The 21415-nt window shown below is 40.1% G+C and overlaps 1 protein-coding gene across 2 annotated transcripts in view; it reads left to right on the forward strand.

Annotated features, from left to right (window-relative positions):
- CCDC57 (coiled-coil domain containing 57) overlaps nt 1-21029 on the forward strand; it is a 34746-nt gene extending 13717 nt beyond the window's left edge. For both annotated transcript variants that reach the window (XM_014949673.1, XM_014949666.1), the window contains exons 7-13: nt 613-799; nt 1770-1870; nt 3932-4160; nt 4801-4937; nt 10937-11059; nt 11418-11571; nt 18550-21029. In XM_014949673.1, coding sequence (XP_014805159.1) covers nt 613-799; nt 1770-1870; nt 3932-4160; nt 4801-4937; nt 10937-11059; nt 11418-11571; nt 18550-18773 — 1155 coding nt within the window. In that variant the 3' untranslated portion in view covers nt 18774-21029. The remainder of the gene's footprint in view (nt 1-612; nt 800-1769; nt 1871-3931; nt 4161-4800; nt 4938-10936; nt 11060-11417; nt 11572-18549) is intronic.
- Nucleotides 21030-21415: the final 386 nt, after the last annotated feature.

A 21415-nucleotide genomic window follows, 5' to 3' on the forward strand; every position in this document is an offset into this window, starting at 1 on the left:
GGCAGAGCTTCAATCATTGTCTGACAAATGTTCCTTTTACATTGTTTCCTGTTAGCTTATCTGTAACTAATGCACAAAAGGAAGACAGTGCTATTTATTTTAGAATGTAAGTCCTTAGAGGTTTTCTAGATGTTGCCCTTGTCCAGGTTATCTAGATGTAATCCGTATGCTCCTTCCGCTTTTCCAGTTTAGCAAAGGATGTCCAGCCTCTTTATGTTCTTGTGAATAAATGATTTCCAGTGACACTTTCAAGAATTTGGCAGGTCAGAAGGGGGACTGCTGTTGAGCCAGTAAGCCCTTAAGGAGGTGTGTTACTCATGCATGGGAGAGATAGGGATGGCATGCTTCAAAGAACAACAGCGATAAGACAGAGCCACCTCTGTGGCCATTCTCCCCATCTGTGCCTCCTTCCCCATCTCAGGTTCTCATCATAGCACTTTTTTTCCTGGTAAATCCCCAGAATAACCAGATCTCTCTCTTTTCTTCCTATGGTTCTTTTCTCCCAAGTCTGTTCATGGATTGAAAGCATTATGATCTGTGTTATGGTGTTGTGGAGAGAATGTGTTGCTCATTAATGAAAGTTTGTTATTGTGTTGCACTTTTATTTTATAGATATTTGAGCATGATGATAAAAGTTTTCTGAGCAAAGATATTCCTACCTTGGAAATCAAAAAGCTGCAGGAGCAGAATGCCAGCCTTCGGGCTGCTATTGCACAAATGAGGAAAGAAATGGAGAGTCTTGATGAGCAGGTGTTGTCCTCTCTTCCTCTGACAGAAAGCAGACAGCTTACAGACCAAGGTGACAACTCTCACCACAGAACTCTAAATTTAGTTAAGGAACTGTAGTGGTCACCATCACGACCTGTGAGGGCTGCCTGACCCACGGGTGCATAAAGATCTTGGCCATGGGGTTCTCAGGATTCCACAATACACAAGTACACAGAAGTCTGAGATTCTGAGAATTTCTTTATTACAAATTACTACAAAACTGTTTCGGTAAAAGCAAATATATACACACACACACTGTAAGTCACTACAAAATTACTACTAGGAAAGCAAATGTATATATATATATATTACAAGTTATTACAGAATTTCCACTGAAGCAAGAAGAATTCCACTGAAGCAAGTATATGGAGTCATAGAATGGTTTGGGTTGGAAGGGACCGTTAAAGACCATCTAGTTCCATCACCCTGCCCTGGGCAGGGACACCTCCCACCAGAGCAGGTTGCTCAATGCCCCATCCAGCCTGGCCTTGAACGCTTTGAGGGACGGGGCAGCCACAGCTTCTCTGGGCAACATGTTGCAGCGTCCAACCACCCTCCTCATAAAAAATTGCTCCACAGGAGAAGTATTCTGGCCCGCTGATAAGTTTCATGGGCCCCAGCTTTAACAGGTCCATGTCTTTCTTATAAACCTTTACCTGTGCACATGCCACAATTGCGTGAAGTGTTACTGGTATGACACTCACCAAGCTGCTCCCAGAAACAGAGCTGATCGATGATGAGAAAAAAGTCTCACTTCAAAGATGATCCACATCCCTGCTAGTGTGTCTTAATTGTTCCTTTTATACTCAGTATTGCCAGTTTCCTAAGAATGGTTAAATAAGATAAATAAATTTTATTTCTTCAGCTCTGGTTACAATATATCTACTGAATTGCTGTAAGTGCATATTAATGAGACAAAGTTCTGAAGCAGCTGTTGCTATGAAAGCCTGAACTCTGTGTAAATACATACACATTCATATTCTACTCCTCTTCTCTTTTAGGTTCATTGTGCACAAACAACATTTCAACTGGAAACACTTCAAGCAACATCAAAGTCAGCTCAGCTAACTTGGATTGTGTAGTAAACCCAGACACAGAAAAGGTATGAAGAGGTTAAACTACCCAAAATATCTGTAGGCATGTATGTGTGTAATTAAATACACAGCATATTATTTTTGTTTGAATAAATATTAGAAACTGAAGCAATATACACTTATGTGGTCAGTTAAGAATGAGCATAAGTTAGATGAGAGCCAGCAATGGTTCTTTTCAGCCAAACTTCTCCTCATTCTTTCTAGGGAATAATTTTTGACTAGTCATTCCCTGGCATGAGTCACTCCTGATCTTTTAGGCCCTTCTTGATACTTTTCCACTTGCAAATTCTTAAACTACTGTGTATCACCTTTTCGAGTTTTCCATTGTAAATCCAGATTTTAGCCTTTTTAAAAAAATAGCAAAAATCTTTCAAAATGTAACACCTTGTAACAAGGTGAATACAGATGAAACTGTAGATACTGTGTCACTACTGGACTCTTGACGAGAAGCTCCTGTGAAGCCTTGGTTGGAGAGACAGATGCAAATTGGGTTGATGCCCAGTTAAGGGGTTGTGTGGCTGTTCCTGAGAGAACCTCAACCTGGCTCGTGGGGCTCACTTCTGCCAGGCCCAGGCTGGAAGGAATCTGCTATTCCCAGTTGGAATAGTTGGGAAATCCACCACTTCCCTGGGGAGTTTATTTCAATGACTGATTGTTCTCATTGTGAAAAGTTTTCCTCTTGTGTCCAATCGGAATCTCCCTTGTACCCATTCCACATTTTCCATATGACTCCTTGTAGAAAGGGAGTCTTCATCTTTGTAGCCACCCTTTAAATACTGGAACATGGTGATAAGATCTCCCTTGAGCCACCTTCTCTCGAGGCTGAACAAACCCAGTTCTCTCAGCCTTTCTTCATAGGGCAGCTTCCCAGACCTTGGATCATCTTGGTGGCCCTCCTCTGGACCTTCTCCAGCTTGCCCACATCTTTTTTGTGTAGATAAATGTTTTGTATAGAAAGATTTTGTATAGATTTTTTTTTTAATTGCTTTGATATAAATTGCTATATGTATGCCAAAGTATATATTCCCTTCTTCTTTCACTTTAGTGTCTGTCTCCATATTTTTAGATTCTAGTCCTGTGCAAATTTCTCCACCTTTCTGCCCCATAGCGTTTGTGGAGCTGTATGCTTTTGGTGTATGTTCTCAAGGGCCTCCTCTTTTATGGTAAAACTATCCAAAGAATTAAGGGAATGGCAATTGCACAACACAGTAAGGCAATGGTGGTTGCTTTTTTTGTCAGTCTGGATAACACCTTTCAAGGTGTACTCCTTGGATTGCAGTGTTCAGGCTGATTGGTTGAAAATTGATTGGGATTGCACAATTACAGTGTGGTACACTTCTAACTAGTTTATATATAGAAGGGTAAACAAATAGATTAGCAAAAGTTTTGCAAAACAGTTGGAATGTGTGTGACATTTAGATCCTTGTGGGAATGCGTAGTGTTTTAAATGTCTAGAGGGAGATGATTTGCTTGGTGAGTGATGAGTATTTAAATGGATAATGAAAAGTCTCTGTAGTAAGGGGGCTGAAAGAGGACAGTATATAGCTCTTGAAAAATAAGGATGTGATCTTTTGGGTAAATACCATAACATATATGTGAAAGTGGACTCAATTAGGTTTGCAGAGACAAAGCCAACTGTAGATCTTTTTTTTTCACCACAGAATTTCTCTTTAAAGAAATGTTTTAAGTCATATCTACCCCATATGTGTGTGTATGCACATGATGATTACACAAAGAAGGGTTTGTGGTACTTGCTATCTGCTGTGAAGTGATTTTTTTTCCCACATTTTATCTTAAAATTAACTGCTCTCTAGTTTACAGTTATATGTTTATCCTGAGTGTATTATATTTGTGGGAATGTCTCGGGCTGTTATAGTGATTTGCCCCACAGTTTAATTTGCCTTATATTGCTAAGAAAATCTTGAAAATGGACCCTCAAAAATGAGCTGTAGGCTTCAACTGTACACTTTTTTCTTCAACTGGCTTCTAATGTGTGTTTGTACAAATCTCTAAACACGCAGACCACACTTTCAAAATACTCATTATAAGCACTACCGGTTTCTTTTCAGGGGCCAAACCCCAAAGTTCTTGAAGAAGAGATGGTAGATCTTGGACAGCAGTTACCTGACATGGGTCCTGGTATTGGTCTTCAGTATGGTGTCAGCTGCACTCTACAAGGAATGCAAAATAAACTGAGGGAAGCCACAAGAAAAATCTCAATTCTGAGCCAAGAGAAGCAGCAGCTGATTGAAATGGGAAACAGACTCAGGGCAGAACTTGGAATGGTATTAAAGGAAGGTAAATATATTCTACAGAAGAGTGCTAGCTTATATATTTAGAATAAAACCTGGGAATCAGTTCATCCTTGGAGCTGGAGAGAGCTAGGCTTTAATATGAAAACAAACTGCTGAGCCCGACTGATTCTTGATCTGCACAGTTTGTGTGAGACTGCGGTGCTAATTGTTGCAAGTAAGATTATGCTGTGGTAGGAGGTGCTAACATAGAACAGTGAGAGTCTGTAGGCAGTAACTTTTTCTTTGATGAACATCTCAGATGAAGGACTCCCTGGTACCTAGATGTCAGTGTGGCAACTGGAAGTTGAACTAAGACTTCTTTTAAGAGCAGAAAAGAGGTAGTTTATCTCTTGAAATAAAAACTAATGATTTATGAAAGTGGAAGAGAAAGTAGAATAGTCTTACTGTAGAGTAAACTTGAATCAAGAGTGTATATAATGTAAGAAGATTTCACTGTGGACATTTAAGTTCTGTGCAACAATTGCTCTGGCAGTGAAGCAAAAGATTTCCGCATAGCATCGAGTCCATCTGCAATGAGAAAGCCTGTGTTCTGTGGTCCATCTATAAACACTTGCTGGGAATGTAATATTGATGGCAAAATAACAACAGAGAATGCCTTCCTCAATATTTTCTCTCCTTTATAGGACTTTGGCATCCTGTTAGCTCTAAGCGCTGCACAGTTTGTATTGCCTCTGGTAGTCTTTTTCCAAGAGAGCTTGTCAAAAGAACACAGTGTCAGCTATCAGCTTTAAAGCATCTACAGCACAGGCTTACAACACAGGTAACGATATGCTCTCTGAAATCTAGTGATAATGAGCAGTTAAGTCAGTTCTAATTCCATGAATATAACTTTCTTTAAAATTCTTAATTTAAATGTCTTTTTCTGTCTTTAGCTCAAATCTTCCTTTGGTACCTTGGAAGATTTCATAGGAACATAGAATATTCTGAGCTGGAAGGGGGACTTATGAGGATCTTTGAGTCCTGACTCCACAGAGGGCAACCTAGAAGTTAAACCATGTTATCTAAGATTATTGTCCAAATGTCTAAATGCTTCTTGGAACACTGACAGGCTTGGGGCTGTGGCCACTCCCTGGAGAGCTTGTTCCAGTGCTTGACCACCCTCTCAGGGAAGAACTTCTTCCTAATAACCAGCCTAAACTTCCCCTGATGCAGCTTTAAGCCATTCCCTCGCATCCTATCACTAGACACCAGAAAGAATAGATCAGCACCTTCCTCTTGTGAGTAAGTTGCACCAGGGGAGGTTTAGGATGGATATTAGGAAAAATTTCTTCACATACAGGGTTATTAAGCGTTGGAACAGGCTGCTCAGGGAAGTGGTAGAGTCACCATCCCTGGAGGTATTTAAAAGATGGGCAGATGTGGTGTTGAGGGACATGGTTTAGTGGTGGTTTTGACAGTGTTAGGTTAATGGTTGGACTCAATGTCCCTAAAGGTCCTTTCCAACCTAAACGATTCTATGATTCTACGATTCTGTAGGGTTCAGACAGCAGTGAGGTCATCCCTCAGCCTCTTCTTCTTTAAGCTGAACAAGCCAAGTATCCTCAGCTGCTTCGCATAAGTCTTGCCCTCTAGTTTCACCATCTTTGCTGCCCTCCTTTGGACACTTTGTAATATATCTATATCCTTCTCATACTGTGGAGCCCAAAACTGCACACCGTACTTGAGGTGAGGCCACAGCAATGCTGAATATAGTGGGACAGTCACTTCTTTAGTTAGCTATACTGTGCCTGATGCCCCCGAGGATACAGTTGGCCTTTTTGGCCACCAGGGCACGTTGTTGACTCATTGAGCTTCTCATCAACCAAAACCCCCACATCTCCCCGCAGAGCTGCACTCCAGCCTCTCATCCCCCAGTTTATATGGACACCCAGGATTACACTGTCCCGGGTGCAGAATCTGGCATTTTCTCTGGTTAAATTTCATACAGTTGGTGATTGCCAAGCACTCCAATCTATCAAGATCTCTCTGCGAGGTCTCTACCCTCAAGAGAATCAACGAGTCCTCCTAATTTACTGTCATCAGCAAATTTACTTCATGTGCACTCCTCTCCTGTGTCCAGGTTATTGATAAAAACATTGACGAGAACTGACCCTAAAATTGAGCCCCAGGGAACACCAGTAGTGACTGGCCACCAGCCAGATGTTACCCGTTTTAATTAAGGGGTTATACTTGGGACTGCAAAAGTAATGTTTTTAAACATGATTTTCATTCAAGGAATTTCAGAAACACTTGTGTTAATGCAGCATAAATGCAATCCTGAATTACAAGTTTCATAAAGCTTAGTTTTGAGTAAGTACGATGGATTTGCAGTATGTTCTAAGATAAACTTGAAAATGATTAATCAGTGAACATTTCCACATATCCACAGTGGTAGGATTTTAAAGAACCCTCGTCCAAATTATTGTAATACCACGTTTTCCGTATACAAGAGCAGCATATAGAATTAACCTGTCTCTTATATTTTGTAATTAAAATACAACTTTTAATAGTTAAATTGCAGCTTTCGTCAGAGAGCCAAATGGACAAATCCTGGCTCCCCGAGTAGTTAGTGGCAGACCTCCCAGTGACTTCGACAGTCAGGATTTCACTATGTACTTTACTTAATTGATCAGCAGGTTTGTTCCTGTGAGGATTGAGTCAGAGCAGCTGATTGTCGTTGTAGTTTTGAGGGCAGTAAACAATGTTCTTTCAGAAATGGTGAGGTTGTTGCTCCAAGGTATAAAACTCCAGTAGAATTATTAACAAAGTTCAGTTGGGGAAATACTTCCTCTGGGAACCTCTCTGGGCAACTTGTTCCAGTGTTTCATCGCCCTCACAGGAAAGAAGGTTGGGGTTTGGGGTTTTTTTTCCCCCATTATGTTTAAACAGAGTGTCCTGTGCTTCCTTTCTGCCCATTGCCTCTCGTTCTTCCACTGTATAGCACTGAGAAGAGTCTGGCTCATTCATCTTTACCTCCTCCCACTACCCCGATCAGGTGCTTATACATGTTGAAAAGATCACTCCTGACCTGTCTCTTCTGGAGGCTAAACAAGGACAGCTTCTCTAACCTCTCCCAGGTCCCATGCTCCAATTTGCTCATAATCTTTGTGGCCATTTGCTGGACTTACTTCAGTATTTTATATCTTTCTTGTACTGGGGACCCCAAAAGTGGACACAATACTCTAAATGTAGTTGCATCAGTGCTTGGTAGAGGGAAATAATTCACCTCCCTTGACCTGCTGGCAGTCCAGGATGTTGTTGGCCGAAGGCCTTCAAGAACTCATTGCTGCCTTATGTTCAACCTGTTTCTTTTCTCCAGAGGTGCTTTCCGAGCAGTGAGCCTCCAACCTGTTAGACTGAAACTGCAATCACTCTGCCTTTGGGAAAAAAATCAGCTGAAATAAGGCTAATCTCTTCTGGGGGATCCTGTTCATTTTGAATTCTGTCTATGCATTCTTATTCCTTTTTAACTGAAATCATGAACAGATTGAGAGCCTTTTTGTGGATTACTAAGGTTCATCCAGGAATATGTAGGAGATTGAAGTTTAATGATTCTCTTCTTACATACTCTGTGATAATACGAAACTACACAGGAGATAATCTTATCATGTCAGATTGCACTAAGAAATCACAACTGTCAGTCATTTACTTGAAAATTTTACCATCTGACCCCATTCTAAAAACATCTTAAATGATTTTACATCTAGACACAGTCTAAAAAGATAAGATGGAATAACCACATATTCGTTTTGAGCACGCTATTCTGTGATTTTTTGAGCCTGAGGTTATCACTAATTTCTTAAGATGTTATCTGGTTGCACTAGGTGTATCACAAAGCATATGTCCCATCTGGCCAGACAGTTTGAATGACAAGGTGACTTTCTTAAAAGAGCCAGTGGAAGTAGATTCTAATGAATTTTTCTTATGCCACAAGAATGGTGTTAAAGAAAAAAATAATACATTAATCTCTGTAGTTGCTTAGAGTAAGTGCTATAAATTAGATAAATGATGGTTAAGTGACTCAACTGGTACTAATTTAACTAGTTATATGTCTGGGGATCACACGCTTTCAATTTGCAATTTATTTCTGCTGAAAATAGATGATTTTTTTTCCTGTGAAGGAAAACAGCTCTGCAGATTAGCCACGTAATGACACCCATGAGGTATGTTAGCTGGACTAATTACAGAAAGTTGTGGGTCAGTAGATTTAAGAAAATATTGTAAAAAGTTGAAATGCAAAGATAATCCAGCAACTAAATTTGAGAACAGGTGTTGACAGGGTCAAGTTCGGTGTTTTGGAGACAGTTATCCAGCTTCTGCACAGGATTGCTATTCTCCTGGATAAAGAATAGTAGTAAAAACAGGTAGTACTTGTTTGGAGGGCTCAAGTGTTTGAATATGAAAGGAAAGGCTCTCCAAGCATCTGAAGTATGCAGCTGTATTTCAGCCTGGAAAGGCATATATTTGGGGAAGAAAATGGGTACATGTGTTTCTCTGCTAAGGCGATTCTCTCAGATTGAATTTATGGCAACATTTTGGAACATGTCCTAAGGGAAGCTGGCAGGGAGGAACTCTGGACGTTTTATCACAGAAGCTAAGAGAGATTTAAGCACCTTCCTGACAGAAGATATTCAACAGGAAGGGCACTCCTGTTTGATAGAGAAAGGTTACCTGAAGTCCAAAAGGCTATGCTGTTAGAGCCAATTAGAACCAAATTTGAACAGATTGCTTGAGTGAAAGTAAGCCCCTGTTCTTCTTTACTGCCCATTAGTCAATGAAGAAGTTTTAAAGGTTGCAGCGTGAGCAAACATTGTAAACCATCCATCAGACAGTGATAAACTGCGAATGCCATCTGGTGTACCTTTACAGAGCTAATGAGACTTGCTCTTCCTTAGATATAGCAGGTAGTCAAAGATAACAAACATTGAGAACTGTAACAGGTCACTCAGGTAAGTGCAAAGTGAGCTAGAGAATATGTTATATCTTAACCAAATTCATCTAATCAAGATCTTTCGACTTCAAAAGTATTAGTGAAGGCATCAAAATTACTAGTTAGAACATACCATAATGAAAGCCATATAGGTTTGAGACTGGGAAGGCTTAAATGATTCGAGGTCTGTGAGAACTGGTCTGGGAATGCAGCACTGTTCTGCAGCTCTTCACGGACAGTCTGAGGACCTGATGAAAGAGCTGTCACAGCAGCACTGTCACAAGAAGCATTAATATCTTATAGCGTGAGGAAGGTCCTCAGAGAAGAGAACTGGGGAGCATTAAATAAACAGCCTCACTGGCATATCAATGGCACATCTTATCGGAGAGTGGTATGGGCTAGTTCTGGAGCAGGAGATCTTAAATTTCTTGTAAAAATCCAAGGTGAAAATGTCAACTCTGGTCCTAGGTAACATAGTCCTGAGCATATGATTTGATCTCCCTCTTGTGGGGTTTCAGAAGGAAATAGGTGAGGCAGTTAAAGTGTGCAGGAAGCCTGGGAAGTGGTCTGCCAACAGGAGAAGACCTCAGCGTGTTCTACGTATGTAAAAGCGATTTCCAGATCTGGGCCAAATTGCAACAATTCAGATCCACATTTTTGATATTTTTTTTTTCTCTTCTCCACCTCTTTGATGTTTCTTTCTTTCTCAGATAATCTTAGAACTTAGAGCTAGGTACTATGTCCGCTATTTTTCTGACATCTTGTGTCTCCAATGTTCTTTTTAAAATCGTTAAAGGTTGTTCTTGCTTTTGTATGAATAAATTGATTTTAACAATACAATGTGTCTGTGGCTCTCGGAGAGGCAGCAATTGACTGAGCATTCCAGATGTTGTGCTAAACTCCAGGAGTGATAGTCCAACCTCTTCAGCTCATGGATTGCTTGGAGGTGACAGGTGAAGTGGCTGTCACCGAGGATCTTTCCAGCTCTAGAACCTTTGAGATATCTCTGTTACTGCTGGAATTTGTCCAGATTAAAAAGTTGGACAAATAGATATCCAGACTGTTCATCTTCAGTAGTCTCATTCCAGGCTGCTCTTTACTCAGAACATACCTGCTGAGGCTTCAGCTCCTGCACTGAAACTGAGCTCCAGGTTGAGTTTCCAAAGGTGTTCTAGTTTAGGTGTTTTTCTTCTAGGTAATCACGCTTACTTGCCATGCTATATTTGCTCCTGTGTTCAGATCATCATCTTTAGCAAAAACAGAGAATTTATTACTCTAATACCTACAGGAACTTCAGCATCAGTTACTTTATATGATGGACTCACATTTTGTTTCTTTAGTCTTAAATACATAGCAAAAGACTTTGATGTTTTATTTTTATCTCCTTTCACAGAGCTGAAGGAGTTAGCTTTTCATCAAATCTCACTGTAATTGCTACATGTTCAAAGTTGGTGAAACTTTGTGGGGTAATTACGTCTTTTTAGTTGCTGAAAAATTACTTTTTCAGAGCTGCTTTATTTTCTTTCAGGTTTTTTTAGGACTTCTTTGGGAGTTTTTCTTCTGTAATTTAATCATGGGAAAAGACAAAAGTGAAGAATGACCCTGATAATCTAAATTTGAGTAACAAGCAGGATGATACTAACAGCAGCAAGAAATGTAGATTTTGAACAGGTTTAGTAAGAGGTTTATCAAGAGGGTTATTTGGCCCTGTTGATCCAAAGGGAACATAACTTTGTTTAATATTATTAAATCTTATTATTTTAAATGTCAGTGTAACAGCAGACTGAGCCATAAATGTGTTATTTTTAGAGATCATGAGTTACTTGTGTTAATGTAATATTTCGTATTAGGAGCTGCAGTATGCAAAGCCACAGCATCCCTCAAGGATCTCTTCTCTGCTTGCCTGCCCTAGCTTAAAGGAAGCAGAAGCTCCAAGCAGCTATGGGGAAAAAAAGGAATTACCATACACCAAGGTACAGTGCAGTTTTATCATCAATGTAATTTACCTTTTTTCAACTGCTATTGCTCAACAGTCATCTCCTGGAAGACTTAAAAATATCTATTTTTTTTATGTTATGCATTGTTCCTGTACAAAATAATATTTGTTAACGCTTAATAAACTAGGGTTTCACAATCAATTTCATGATGTTGTAATTAATCTTCTTGTACAACCTTTCACAATTAAAAATAATAATTTTCTTTTGTCTTGCCTCTTACTGAAACCTTCTGTCTTTTGAAGACCAAGATGCCCCTATGAGATTTAACCAATTTTCAAATGTCTTTGCTGTAGAAAGTAAGTATCTCTTTAAGACTGTGTTTGAATTTGAACAGGTTCAGCTAGATTTCTCTGTTGAAAATCATGGGCCAGAGCAACGAAAGGCAGATAGATCCTCAAAGATCGGCCAAAGTCAGCCACTCGGGCAGAACCCTGGTCAAGCCCAGCAGGTCCAGCTTCCTTCATCTCGAGCATGTGATTTCTGCCAAGGTATGTGGCAAACTTTAGAAATGGGATCAAGCCCTTCTGTATTCAGTCCTCAAAAGAACACTGACCAAAGTAAGCGTGCTTTGTAAAGTAGTTCACGGTATTTGACTCTTCTAGAAGAACTGAAGCGTGGTGGTGGATTCTGCTACTGTTGTTACAGTCTAATGAGTTACTGGAAGGGAATCTCACTGTTGCCAACTGAAGTAAGAGTTAAGAGGAATGCCTATATAGCTCTCTGGTTTTAATGCTGTTGCAAATGCTTCTCCCCTTTTATTGAATACTCCTGGAAAATGCAAATACCCTTCTGTTTTGACACAGTCTAAACCTTATCTGGGGCAGATAGGAAAGTGCCTATCTGAGAGTTGCACACTTCATGTGTTGCCGAGTGACTGTTAGATCAAATTGTAATTTGGCAAATCCTTGCTTAATCATTATTTTTGTGGCAGGTTAATAGCTACGATACTGCTTAGTGTGCTGAGACCTAAAGGCTGAAAGTGAGATCATGGGCATAATGTGGTGTATGCTGTGGGCACACAGTGATCTAGGTGTTGTTATTCATTAGAATTTTATAGTCCAGTGCAACAAGTCAGAACATAAAAAAATAAAAGCAGACACAAATTCTTATATGTGAGACAGCGTCTGGACCTTCCATATCAGACAGTATCAGGATTAGGGTGAGAGGAGAATTTGCCTCTTCACAGGCAAATTGTAAAGGAACTTTTTAATGATAGTCATTATGCTGAGCACGGTATTGCGGATGAATGTTATATCTTCCAAACTGTTGGCCTGTTTATGAAGTAAATCTTGATCAGCAAAACTTTGGAAAACTGTTCTAACACCTGCTGTGGATGGGACAAAAAGTAATGGTCTTAAATTATAATGGAAAAACTTAAGGATGGCTACTAATGGAGTATGTTCCCCAGAAGGATCTTACTCTTCTTTATTAATGGTCTTTATAAATAGACAGAGAAACATTTCTCCAAAATATTCTAAGTAAAGGTGATTTTTACTTTTTAACAAGAGGCACAGTATTCAATAAATTATTTCTTACAATGCTGCAGGGCTTGTGTGGGTTGCTTGGCTTTTTGGTTTTGATATTATTATTTTTATCATCATCATTGTTTCTGAGAGCTGATGCCAGCTGTGGAGTAACATGGCAGCCATTTAGCTTTTTCAAATGAGCTTTATATTAATAGTGACCTGTTACCACTACATAGACACTTGCATGCCATTAACCACATATCAGACTTCAGGAGCAAGGATGCAACCAGTGGGTGAAGGGAAGTGATTTGTTCCCCCTTTATTTGGCACTTGTGAGGCCACATCTGGAGTGCTGTGTCCAGTTTTGGACAAAGGATTGACAAACTGGAGTCCAGTGGGGAGCCACCAAGATGGCTGGGGTGCTGGAACACAGCACACCAGAAAAGGTTTAGAAAGCTGGGTGCCCTGATTGCTGCTTTTTAACTACCCAGTGAGGGGTTTTGGAGAAGACAGAGCCAGACTCTTACAGGTACACAGTGAGAAGAAGAGGCAATGGACACGAGTTGTGTCACTGTGCATTCTGAGTGATAAGCACGGTGACATTTCACCCAGAGATCCTTTCCAACCTACATTACATCTATTTTTAAACCAGCGTATAGATGCAATGAAGCATCTTTGGCAGCACACGAGAAAAAAAAATATTTAAAAGGGCTTTCAAAATGAAGAATGGATTACAAGTATATTTATTCACAACAGCAGTGCATTGCAGGAACAAAGTAATGTGCATTGACAGACCTGTAGGACTGGAACGGACATAATGCTGACAGTCATGATTTGTGTGCTTTTTTTGTGGGGCTGGGACTGAAATAGAAGGAGTATTTCAGGTCAGGTCTATATTGACAGGATAATCAAAAGGATGTCTTTGAAACATTACTGATAGAGCCATGCAGTTTCATGCTGCTGGATGCGTGATGCAACACCACTGGCAGCCTTACAAGGACATCAGTTTCTTAATGTCTAGAAATTTCCAACCACCGTTGCAAAACTTACTGTAGATTTTTGGGTATCTAGAGAATAGCAAAAGGGAAGGGTAATACTGCTAACATGAAACAAGTGAAACACCAATAAGGGATGATATTTTCCTGAGAACAACCTTAACTTGATCTCTTTATCCAGATTTAGCCTAAGAACACTTGAGCGGAGCTTCTAACTCAAACGTGCAGGCCCTGAAATGCTGCATTGCAAGAACAGGACTTTGAAAAACTCTGTTATGTTGCTTAGCTTTCTCCTTCAGGAAACCACCCAAATGGTATCTTTAATCCTACTGTACTGAATACTGCATTTCAGAAAACAAGATTGTGAAAGTAAAATATTCCTTTTTTGGAAGAGCGCTGCCTCAGAGCAGAATGTACAAAATTTTCAAGGAGTTCTGATTTTTAGCAGAGGCTTGCATTACTTTTCATGCATTAGCTATGGAAAAAATAATTCAATCTTTCCTGTTTAAAACCACTCACTTGAATTTAACACATTTGTCAAACACACAGTTACAGTGGATAGAACCACCATTAAGAGGGGGTGACTCGGTGTTGGGCTTTCAGGTACAAGTGACGCACACACAGACTTGAAAGCTCAGTAGCAAAAGATGGTTAGCAACAAAGCAAGCAAGTTAGTTTGCTTATTCAAACATCTCTTTTACAAGTTCAACTCTGTACAGATCTGTCACACCTTTAGCTGTGTGTTACGGGCATTTCTGGTGAATCAGAAAACTGTGTGAGAATGATTTTTCTGAACCTGTTGAACAGCTTCATTATTTTTTTTTCCATGTACAAAACAGCCTATTGGGACTTAAATTGGTTGGCATGGCAAGTGAGCCTTCCAATGTGCTGTATTTCCAGCATATGACACAATCCAATGACTCGATGTGTTTTGGAGTGTTTATGACTACATGTTAACACTGAATTACTGAAGTGGACTGTTATATTCATTTCACCATCAAATTCAGAACTTGTGGAAGCTTCTAAGCAAGAATGAGATATTTTAATATTTTCTCTCCTTGCTCTACCTCCTAATTTTTACTTTGTAGTGTAGGAATGAGATGGATTTAATAACATATATGTTAATTCTGCAGATAAGTAGAAAGAAAGGGTTTAGAAGGAACACAAGTTCCTTCTTCGGGTGTTTTTATTGCTCTGTAATATTGAAAGAAAAAGATCCTGCTACTGAGGTAGACAGGTACAGGCCACAATTATATTAAAAGCATTGGGGTTCCATACCTAGGCTGTACTAGTAAAAACTACACTTCTGTATTTCTTTCATTTTTATATGCCCTATCCCAGAGGTTGGGAGCAGGTGGGAGACTTTGGCAAGGTTTCTTTAGCCACCTGTGGGCTATAACCTTTTTGATTTTAGAATAAATGTTAGGCAGGAGGAGGGGAAGCTTTGTAAAACATGTCGAAAACTGGAACTTAGTTTTCTTCGAGTCATTTAGCTTAATAAAGTTTGTTCTTGATATTGGAGACGCTTCCTAGTTTTTCTGGAAAGGCAGGCAAACGTCACCAATCGAAGTCTGACTGTGAGACTGCGCCTGGAGTTTTGGCCAAAACTGTGAAGGCTGCTTTGTGCTGCCATGTGAAAAGCTCCTGATCAGCTGCGTCTCCTGGGTCACCAGGGCTGGGAGCAGCACAGGGGGAGTACGAGTGTCCGGGGCAGATGAAACTCAGTGTTTTCCATGCCTGAGGAGGGCTCCTGGTGTGGTGGACGGTCCCACTGGAGGTTTGGAGAAACCCCACCTCCAGAGGTACTCAGAACTGTGTCCTGGGCACGTTAATTGGAGTTCACGTTGTAGCCTGACAAAGAAGGATATTGAGCTGCTTTGAGGGAAAGTAACTTTCCTGGTTTTACTACTTGAACTTAGATAGGGGAGTTTCTTTTAGTATAGTTCTCATTGTTAGTGTTGCTTGCAAAGCTCTGTGGCCTGAAATTCTACGCTTTATGGATCAAAAGTTATCTTAAGTGTTTCCACACTAGACAGAATTTCAACAGCTTTGACATCACTGACAGTTCTAAGAGCAATCCATGTGGGTAAAAAGCTGGCCAGAGAAAGAATCTGGTAAAATATTAACAAATAGAAAGAGCGCTCTGGCTCTGGCTTCATTCCGGCTCCAATCAGAGAAAGACTCATGAGTTCTTTTCTACATTACATAAAACTTCATCTTTGAAGTGTTTCACAAATATTAACTAATCCCCTAGTTACATTTTCTTCACTTACATGTTCTTCTCCTGAATAGGAACTTGTTTGAGTTGGTGTTCCTTCAGAAACACTGTTAGCCATAAGCAAATATCTAGTGACAAGTTTCTTAAATGAAATTTTCCGTCTGGGGCAATTTCAGTTTGCTTATACAACGTGTCTACCTGTATCTCTTTAGTTCCGCCAAAATATGATAAATAAATAATATTAATTTCTGACTGTAGTTAACACACATCAAGTAGAAGATATGTTAAGCATTTCAATACACTAAACATTTAAGTCCAATTTCAAAAGCAGTTTATGCTCTTAACTATAATCTTAGAAGCTCTTGTTGTCAAGGTCACTTCCGACAGTAAGTTACAGGCTTGTGAATTAGGTGTGCTTTTTCACTTTGTTTGTGAAAACCAAGCTACTGCATTTAAATTTTGCTGCACAGTCCATATTTGTGCTAATTTTATTCAAGCCCTTCACATACATGAACAGTCCCAAGCAGAATCAGTAACAAACATCCGAAGGTCCTTAATCAGTGTTCTTTTAGGAAATTTCACTTTAAATAGCATTGCTAATTCTGGAGGGTTGGCTCTTTGTCTTTTTCTGTTTTGTAGAACTAACCTTACAAATTTGCAATTTTATGGTTTTAAGTTTCTGTGTTGACGTGGATTTTTGACATTCCAAAACTTTACAGTAACGGTATAGAATGCTTGTGTTCTGTGGTGTTGTTCCAAACACCTAACTAAGTAGCCTTTACTAGTTATAACTATAGTGTCTCTACTGATGTCAAGAGGCAAACATACAACAGAATTCAGAGCAAGGGACGCACGTGATGCGTTGGCGCTCGGTTACTTTGCATTTGGATCTACACGTTATTTCCGAAAGTCATCCCCTTGGTTGAATACAAAAGACCCTTCAAAACTGAGGGAGTATTTCAAAAACCAAAGCGTCTGTAAGCAGAGCTACCCGTGTGCTATTTATGGATCTGCTCCTTGATGCTGGTTAGACCCCAACAAGGGGTAATCTCATTCTGCTGCAGCTCCTGTTTGAGCAAAGTGATCCTTGAAGCTGTGTTGAGTACCTTTCAGACACTGCTGCCTGCGCTGTTCTACACTGAAATTCTGCCTTATTATCTGCTAGATGGGGTAGAGATCTAGGGTAGTGCACTATAGTGGTTAAAGTTCTTTTTCCAGATAGGAAAATACACCCAAAGGTCTTCCCTGGGCTGAAGCATCCCCTTTGGTATCTTCTCCACCCGCAGGTAGCCGCTAGGTGGCGAGCTGAACACCGGGATTTGGCATCAATCGCGCAAGAGTCCGCTGGGCTTTTGCCACCTGTAAAAACAAATGCCACCAAGGTGACTCAGTGCAGAGATTGCACATCCGCGAGTGAACAGCTGGCTCAAGCTAAGCCTCAACCGAAAAATTATTTTGAAAAGTGTCGTGTTTTGACACTGGCTACAGCACCGTGCTTTGCGTGGAGCTATAAACCCTCAACAGATTAATTCATTCCAGAATTCAAGAATGTTTTTTTTTATTTCTGTGTGGATTTTTGTTTGGGCTCTCTACCATGCTCCATTGACTATGAAAACTTACCTTTTTGTGCACCCCTTAGTCTTGTTCTGTGACTAAATAATACCCAGGACTGAAACCTGTCATGGTCAAAAAATTCAACGAGTACAGAATGCTGCAGTGAGTGTTACTGCAAGTATATTATGACCACTTCTGCTCTCTGCTTTGGCTTGCCATAGAAAACCTAAAATTAATATCTCAGTGCCTTGAAAAATAAGGATTAAGTGGCTGGAGCCAAGCACCTGTAAATATTACCTATAGCTTACAATGAATACTCTGATTGACCAATTCCACTTATCTTACCTAATGAAACCTGTGATAAGACTAAAGTTCAGTTAGTTGGAGATAGTGGTTTTCAGAGAATTATGCGAGAGGCTGCGGGATGGACCACGATTGGCACCGGGACCAGTCTCCTGCTTCCCAACCAACGATGTTACTTTTTGAGTTAGTCCTCCCTAGTACACACAGGTATTTTAGACAACAAAAATGAAGATTTCCACAGTAAATGCCTTCCTTTGTGACAGAAGATACATATATTAAAAAAAAACCCCACCAGAAGACAATGGTAATAGTGCAGCTTTGTCAAGCACATGGAATTGCCTTTGAGCCCTTTGGATTGTGCGTATCCAAACACGTTTTGCTGCAGCTTTTACGGCTGCTGGTGATTTCTTGAAACAGATCAAACTATTGCAGCCAACTACTTTGTCACCGTTTCACAATACGAGAACAGGTAGGTCTGACTTTGTGCCGTGTTGACCAGTGTGTTCGTATTGCTTTGATTGATACAGATGTTCTCTCACAACGGAGAGAAGGGTAAGCTTGTAAAATGTAATGTTTAAAACCAGCTGGACAGGTAAGTAGGGCTTGACTTTAACGCTTACACCGACCTTCCAGCTCTCTTCCTTCCTCCTCTCTTACACAGCCTAACGCTGATGGAGAAGGAACAGGTACAGATGAAGCAAGGACTGAGCAGGAGACACTGATGTATTTTACTGTGAATGGTTCTGTGCCTCCTGTGTCCAGAAATGCTTCTGCTACTCACTCAATATAAGATTGTGACAATGTGGCACTATGGCAGCAATGTATTTAGAGAGAAAGAGTAACCCAGTTCTCTTCAACTATCCAGTCTCACAATTAAATAAAAGCATAACTACAAAGTATTTTTCTTTCTTTCTTTTTTTTTTTGAACAGGGGAGTTTGCAGTTACACATTCAACTGAGCAACCTGAAGAATCTCAGCAAAATATCAAAGCCAAGGATAAACTGGAAATGCCAGCTGCAGATTTGACAGTCAGAGGAACCAGGCTGGAAGTTCAGAAGAAGTTAAAATCCAGGAATTTGTCTCCTGCTCGTATCATAAAACCAAAAATCTCTTCTAACATGGCAAAAATCCGCAACTATAATATTAGAGACTGATTTCTTTGTTGGCAACAAGTTCCAGGTCCACGCTTGCTATTAACTTACTTTGAAGTCTATAAATCAGATGTGAATACTGGCTTTGTTTTTATCTGAGTTGGGATGTTTGCAGCCAGAAGAGAGAAAAACCACCCTGTTTCATACTGTGAACCCTAAAATAAAGGGTTAATATGTGAGATTACAGTCTACACTGTTAATACTGATTTATTTTAATTATATATGTTAAATATTGCTTGCATCATGGATTTAGAAATGCCCAATTAATACATATGTAAAGCTTTGTGCCTTTAGGCAGGGCTTGGAGGTCTTTAGCAAATATTTTGTTGAGAAACTGTAGATGTGATTTAAGCTTACAAGTGGGGTGCCTCAACCTACTTGTTTTCTTATAATTAACAATGCAACCGTTAATCCTGTGCAGCTACCCTTCTGCTTGAAAGAAAGGGGGGTGAGAAGATTACACCTGAATCTGTATTGTTTCTCATCTTCTGTAGCTCTTTCCACTTGTTCAGGCAGCACGCAAGAGTATAAAACTAAACTTCTACTGTCACACCAGCAATTATATTGTTCTTTAACAAGAGGTTGCAGAGAGCTTAAAGCAGTGAAAACCATGTTCATTAGCAACACTTAGAATCACACAGAAGCATTGGAAGAAATGTCTTACAGCAGATGAAATGAAAACTTAAACGAGTTGTGAAGTAATGAGGGATATCTATGCAGTCATGAAGGACACCAGGACATCGAATCAAGCAATCAGTGTATTTTTGTAATATTTCCAGTAATGCTGAGCTGTCTTGGGATATTACAGGGACGAACGTTACTGTGAGTAAAGGAAATGCACATGAAAAACACAAGAAAAAACTTTCTTTTTTTTTACTGCGAGGATGGTCGAGCACTGGAACAGGTTGCCCAGAGAGGTTATGGAGTCCCAATCCGTGGAGATACTCAAAGCCCAACTAGATGTGGTCCTGGGTGATCTGTTCCAGCTGACCCTCCTTGAGTGGAGGGGCTGGACCAGGTGATCTTAAGAGGCCCCTTCCAACCTAGGCGATTCCGCGAGTGGTATCACTGAAATGAATAATACTTCTCAGTTGCTGCTAAAAACATACAGAATCTAGACAGGATTAGTGAAGGAAGAGAGCTACTTACCCACAGGGGCTTTTTTTCTGTAGCGCTTTGCTTTTTAGAAATGCTTTCCGAGTATTCTTTGCAAACAGCTGCACTCTTTGGCATCAGACGATGTGGTAGTAATCATTTTGAGAATCTGAATAATTATTTTTTTGCTCCCTGCTGAAAATGTTTTGCTTTAGTGCAAAAGTGCCATGATGCTATAATCGGATGTTAAATCTGCAATAAATTTCATTGAGATGTTACCAAGTCAATACGAGGCCTGAGAGACCTCGCGAGCTTCTTTCTAAAACATTTAATTACTTGAAAATCCTGTCATTGGATTCAACATTTAACATTGTTCATGAGCCGGAACAACATGATGCATTCCCTTGAACCAGCCCCTGAATGAGCTCTTTCTGTAGCTCAAAGCATAGTGGTTTCTCACAAGTACAGGAATTTTGGCCCAGATCACACCAGTTACAGCTCTCACTGGTTATTTCTAGAACACAATGTGTAAATTCCAAAGTTTTTAAAAGCTGTAGGTTATCCTGAAAATATAATTTTTTAAATTTCCAATTCCGTGTTTAATCCTGAACGGAGGAGATGCACAGTATTTCAGTGCTGTGAGACTCTGTGCATTTACAGGTGTTAAAAGCAGTGTGTGCACTTCAGAAAAAGAGCAGCTTGTTCCATAATCTTTGTTAACGCTGAGCCTGGAAAACATTCCTCTCTATTCCTTACAGCATGAATATCAGCTCAGGGGCTGCACACTTCAGAAATGCCTTTGTATAGTTTTCTGTGCAGGTTTTTAGGTTTTTTGCTTCCTTATTTGAGGGGGTTTGGTTTTTTTTTTCACCCTTCCCCCCAGTATGTCACCTGGCATGCCTGGTCATGCAGCCCTCTTGCCAGAAATGCAACTTTAATTTATTCAGTTTCCCTGAGAAACAGGTTTCCTTAAGGCAGCTGTAGGTAAGGGAGCTGATAGCTCTGCATTGTTCCATTTTGTTTTACTTGGGATAAAAAACAAAACAAAACAAACAAAAAAAGCAGTTCAATTATTGTACATTTCTTTCAGAGTAACTCTAAGAACATGTAAGTGTGCAGAGAATTAACGAGGTGTGCATAATAAGAATAAATACCGTGAAGATATTGCTTGGATCATACATGGGGAGGCTGGGCTGAGTGTGTACTAAATACTGGGGGGGGGAATTATCATATATTTCTCTTATAACCAAAATACTTAACAAATTGGGCACTGATTCTTACAATCCGGATGCGAAGGAGCGGTGCCAGGGAAGCGTGTGGGTGCTAGGAGTTTTACAAAGAAAGAAGAGCCTCTAAAAACAGAGCATTGCAGCCGCTCGCAGAGGATTGAAGAGGTAAAACAGCCAATTGCTGATTTTTTTTGTATTATCAAAGGGTTAAAAAACTATCAATCTATAGTATCGAGGAATATACGGATAAAGGCGGAGGGGGTGCTGCCCGCCGTTCCGCGGGGGGGTCCTTCCCGGATTCTGCCGGGGGGGGGGGGGGGA

The sequence above is a fragment of the Calidris pugnax genome, unplaced genomic scaffold (genome assembly GCF_001431845.1).
Source record: "Calidris pugnax isolate Ruff unplaced genomic scaffold, ASM143184v1 scaffold9, whole genome shotgun sequence".
In the NCBI taxonomy this organism is placed as follows: Eukaryota; Metazoa; Chordata; class Aves; order Charadriiformes; family Scolopacidae; genus Calidris; species Calidris pugnax.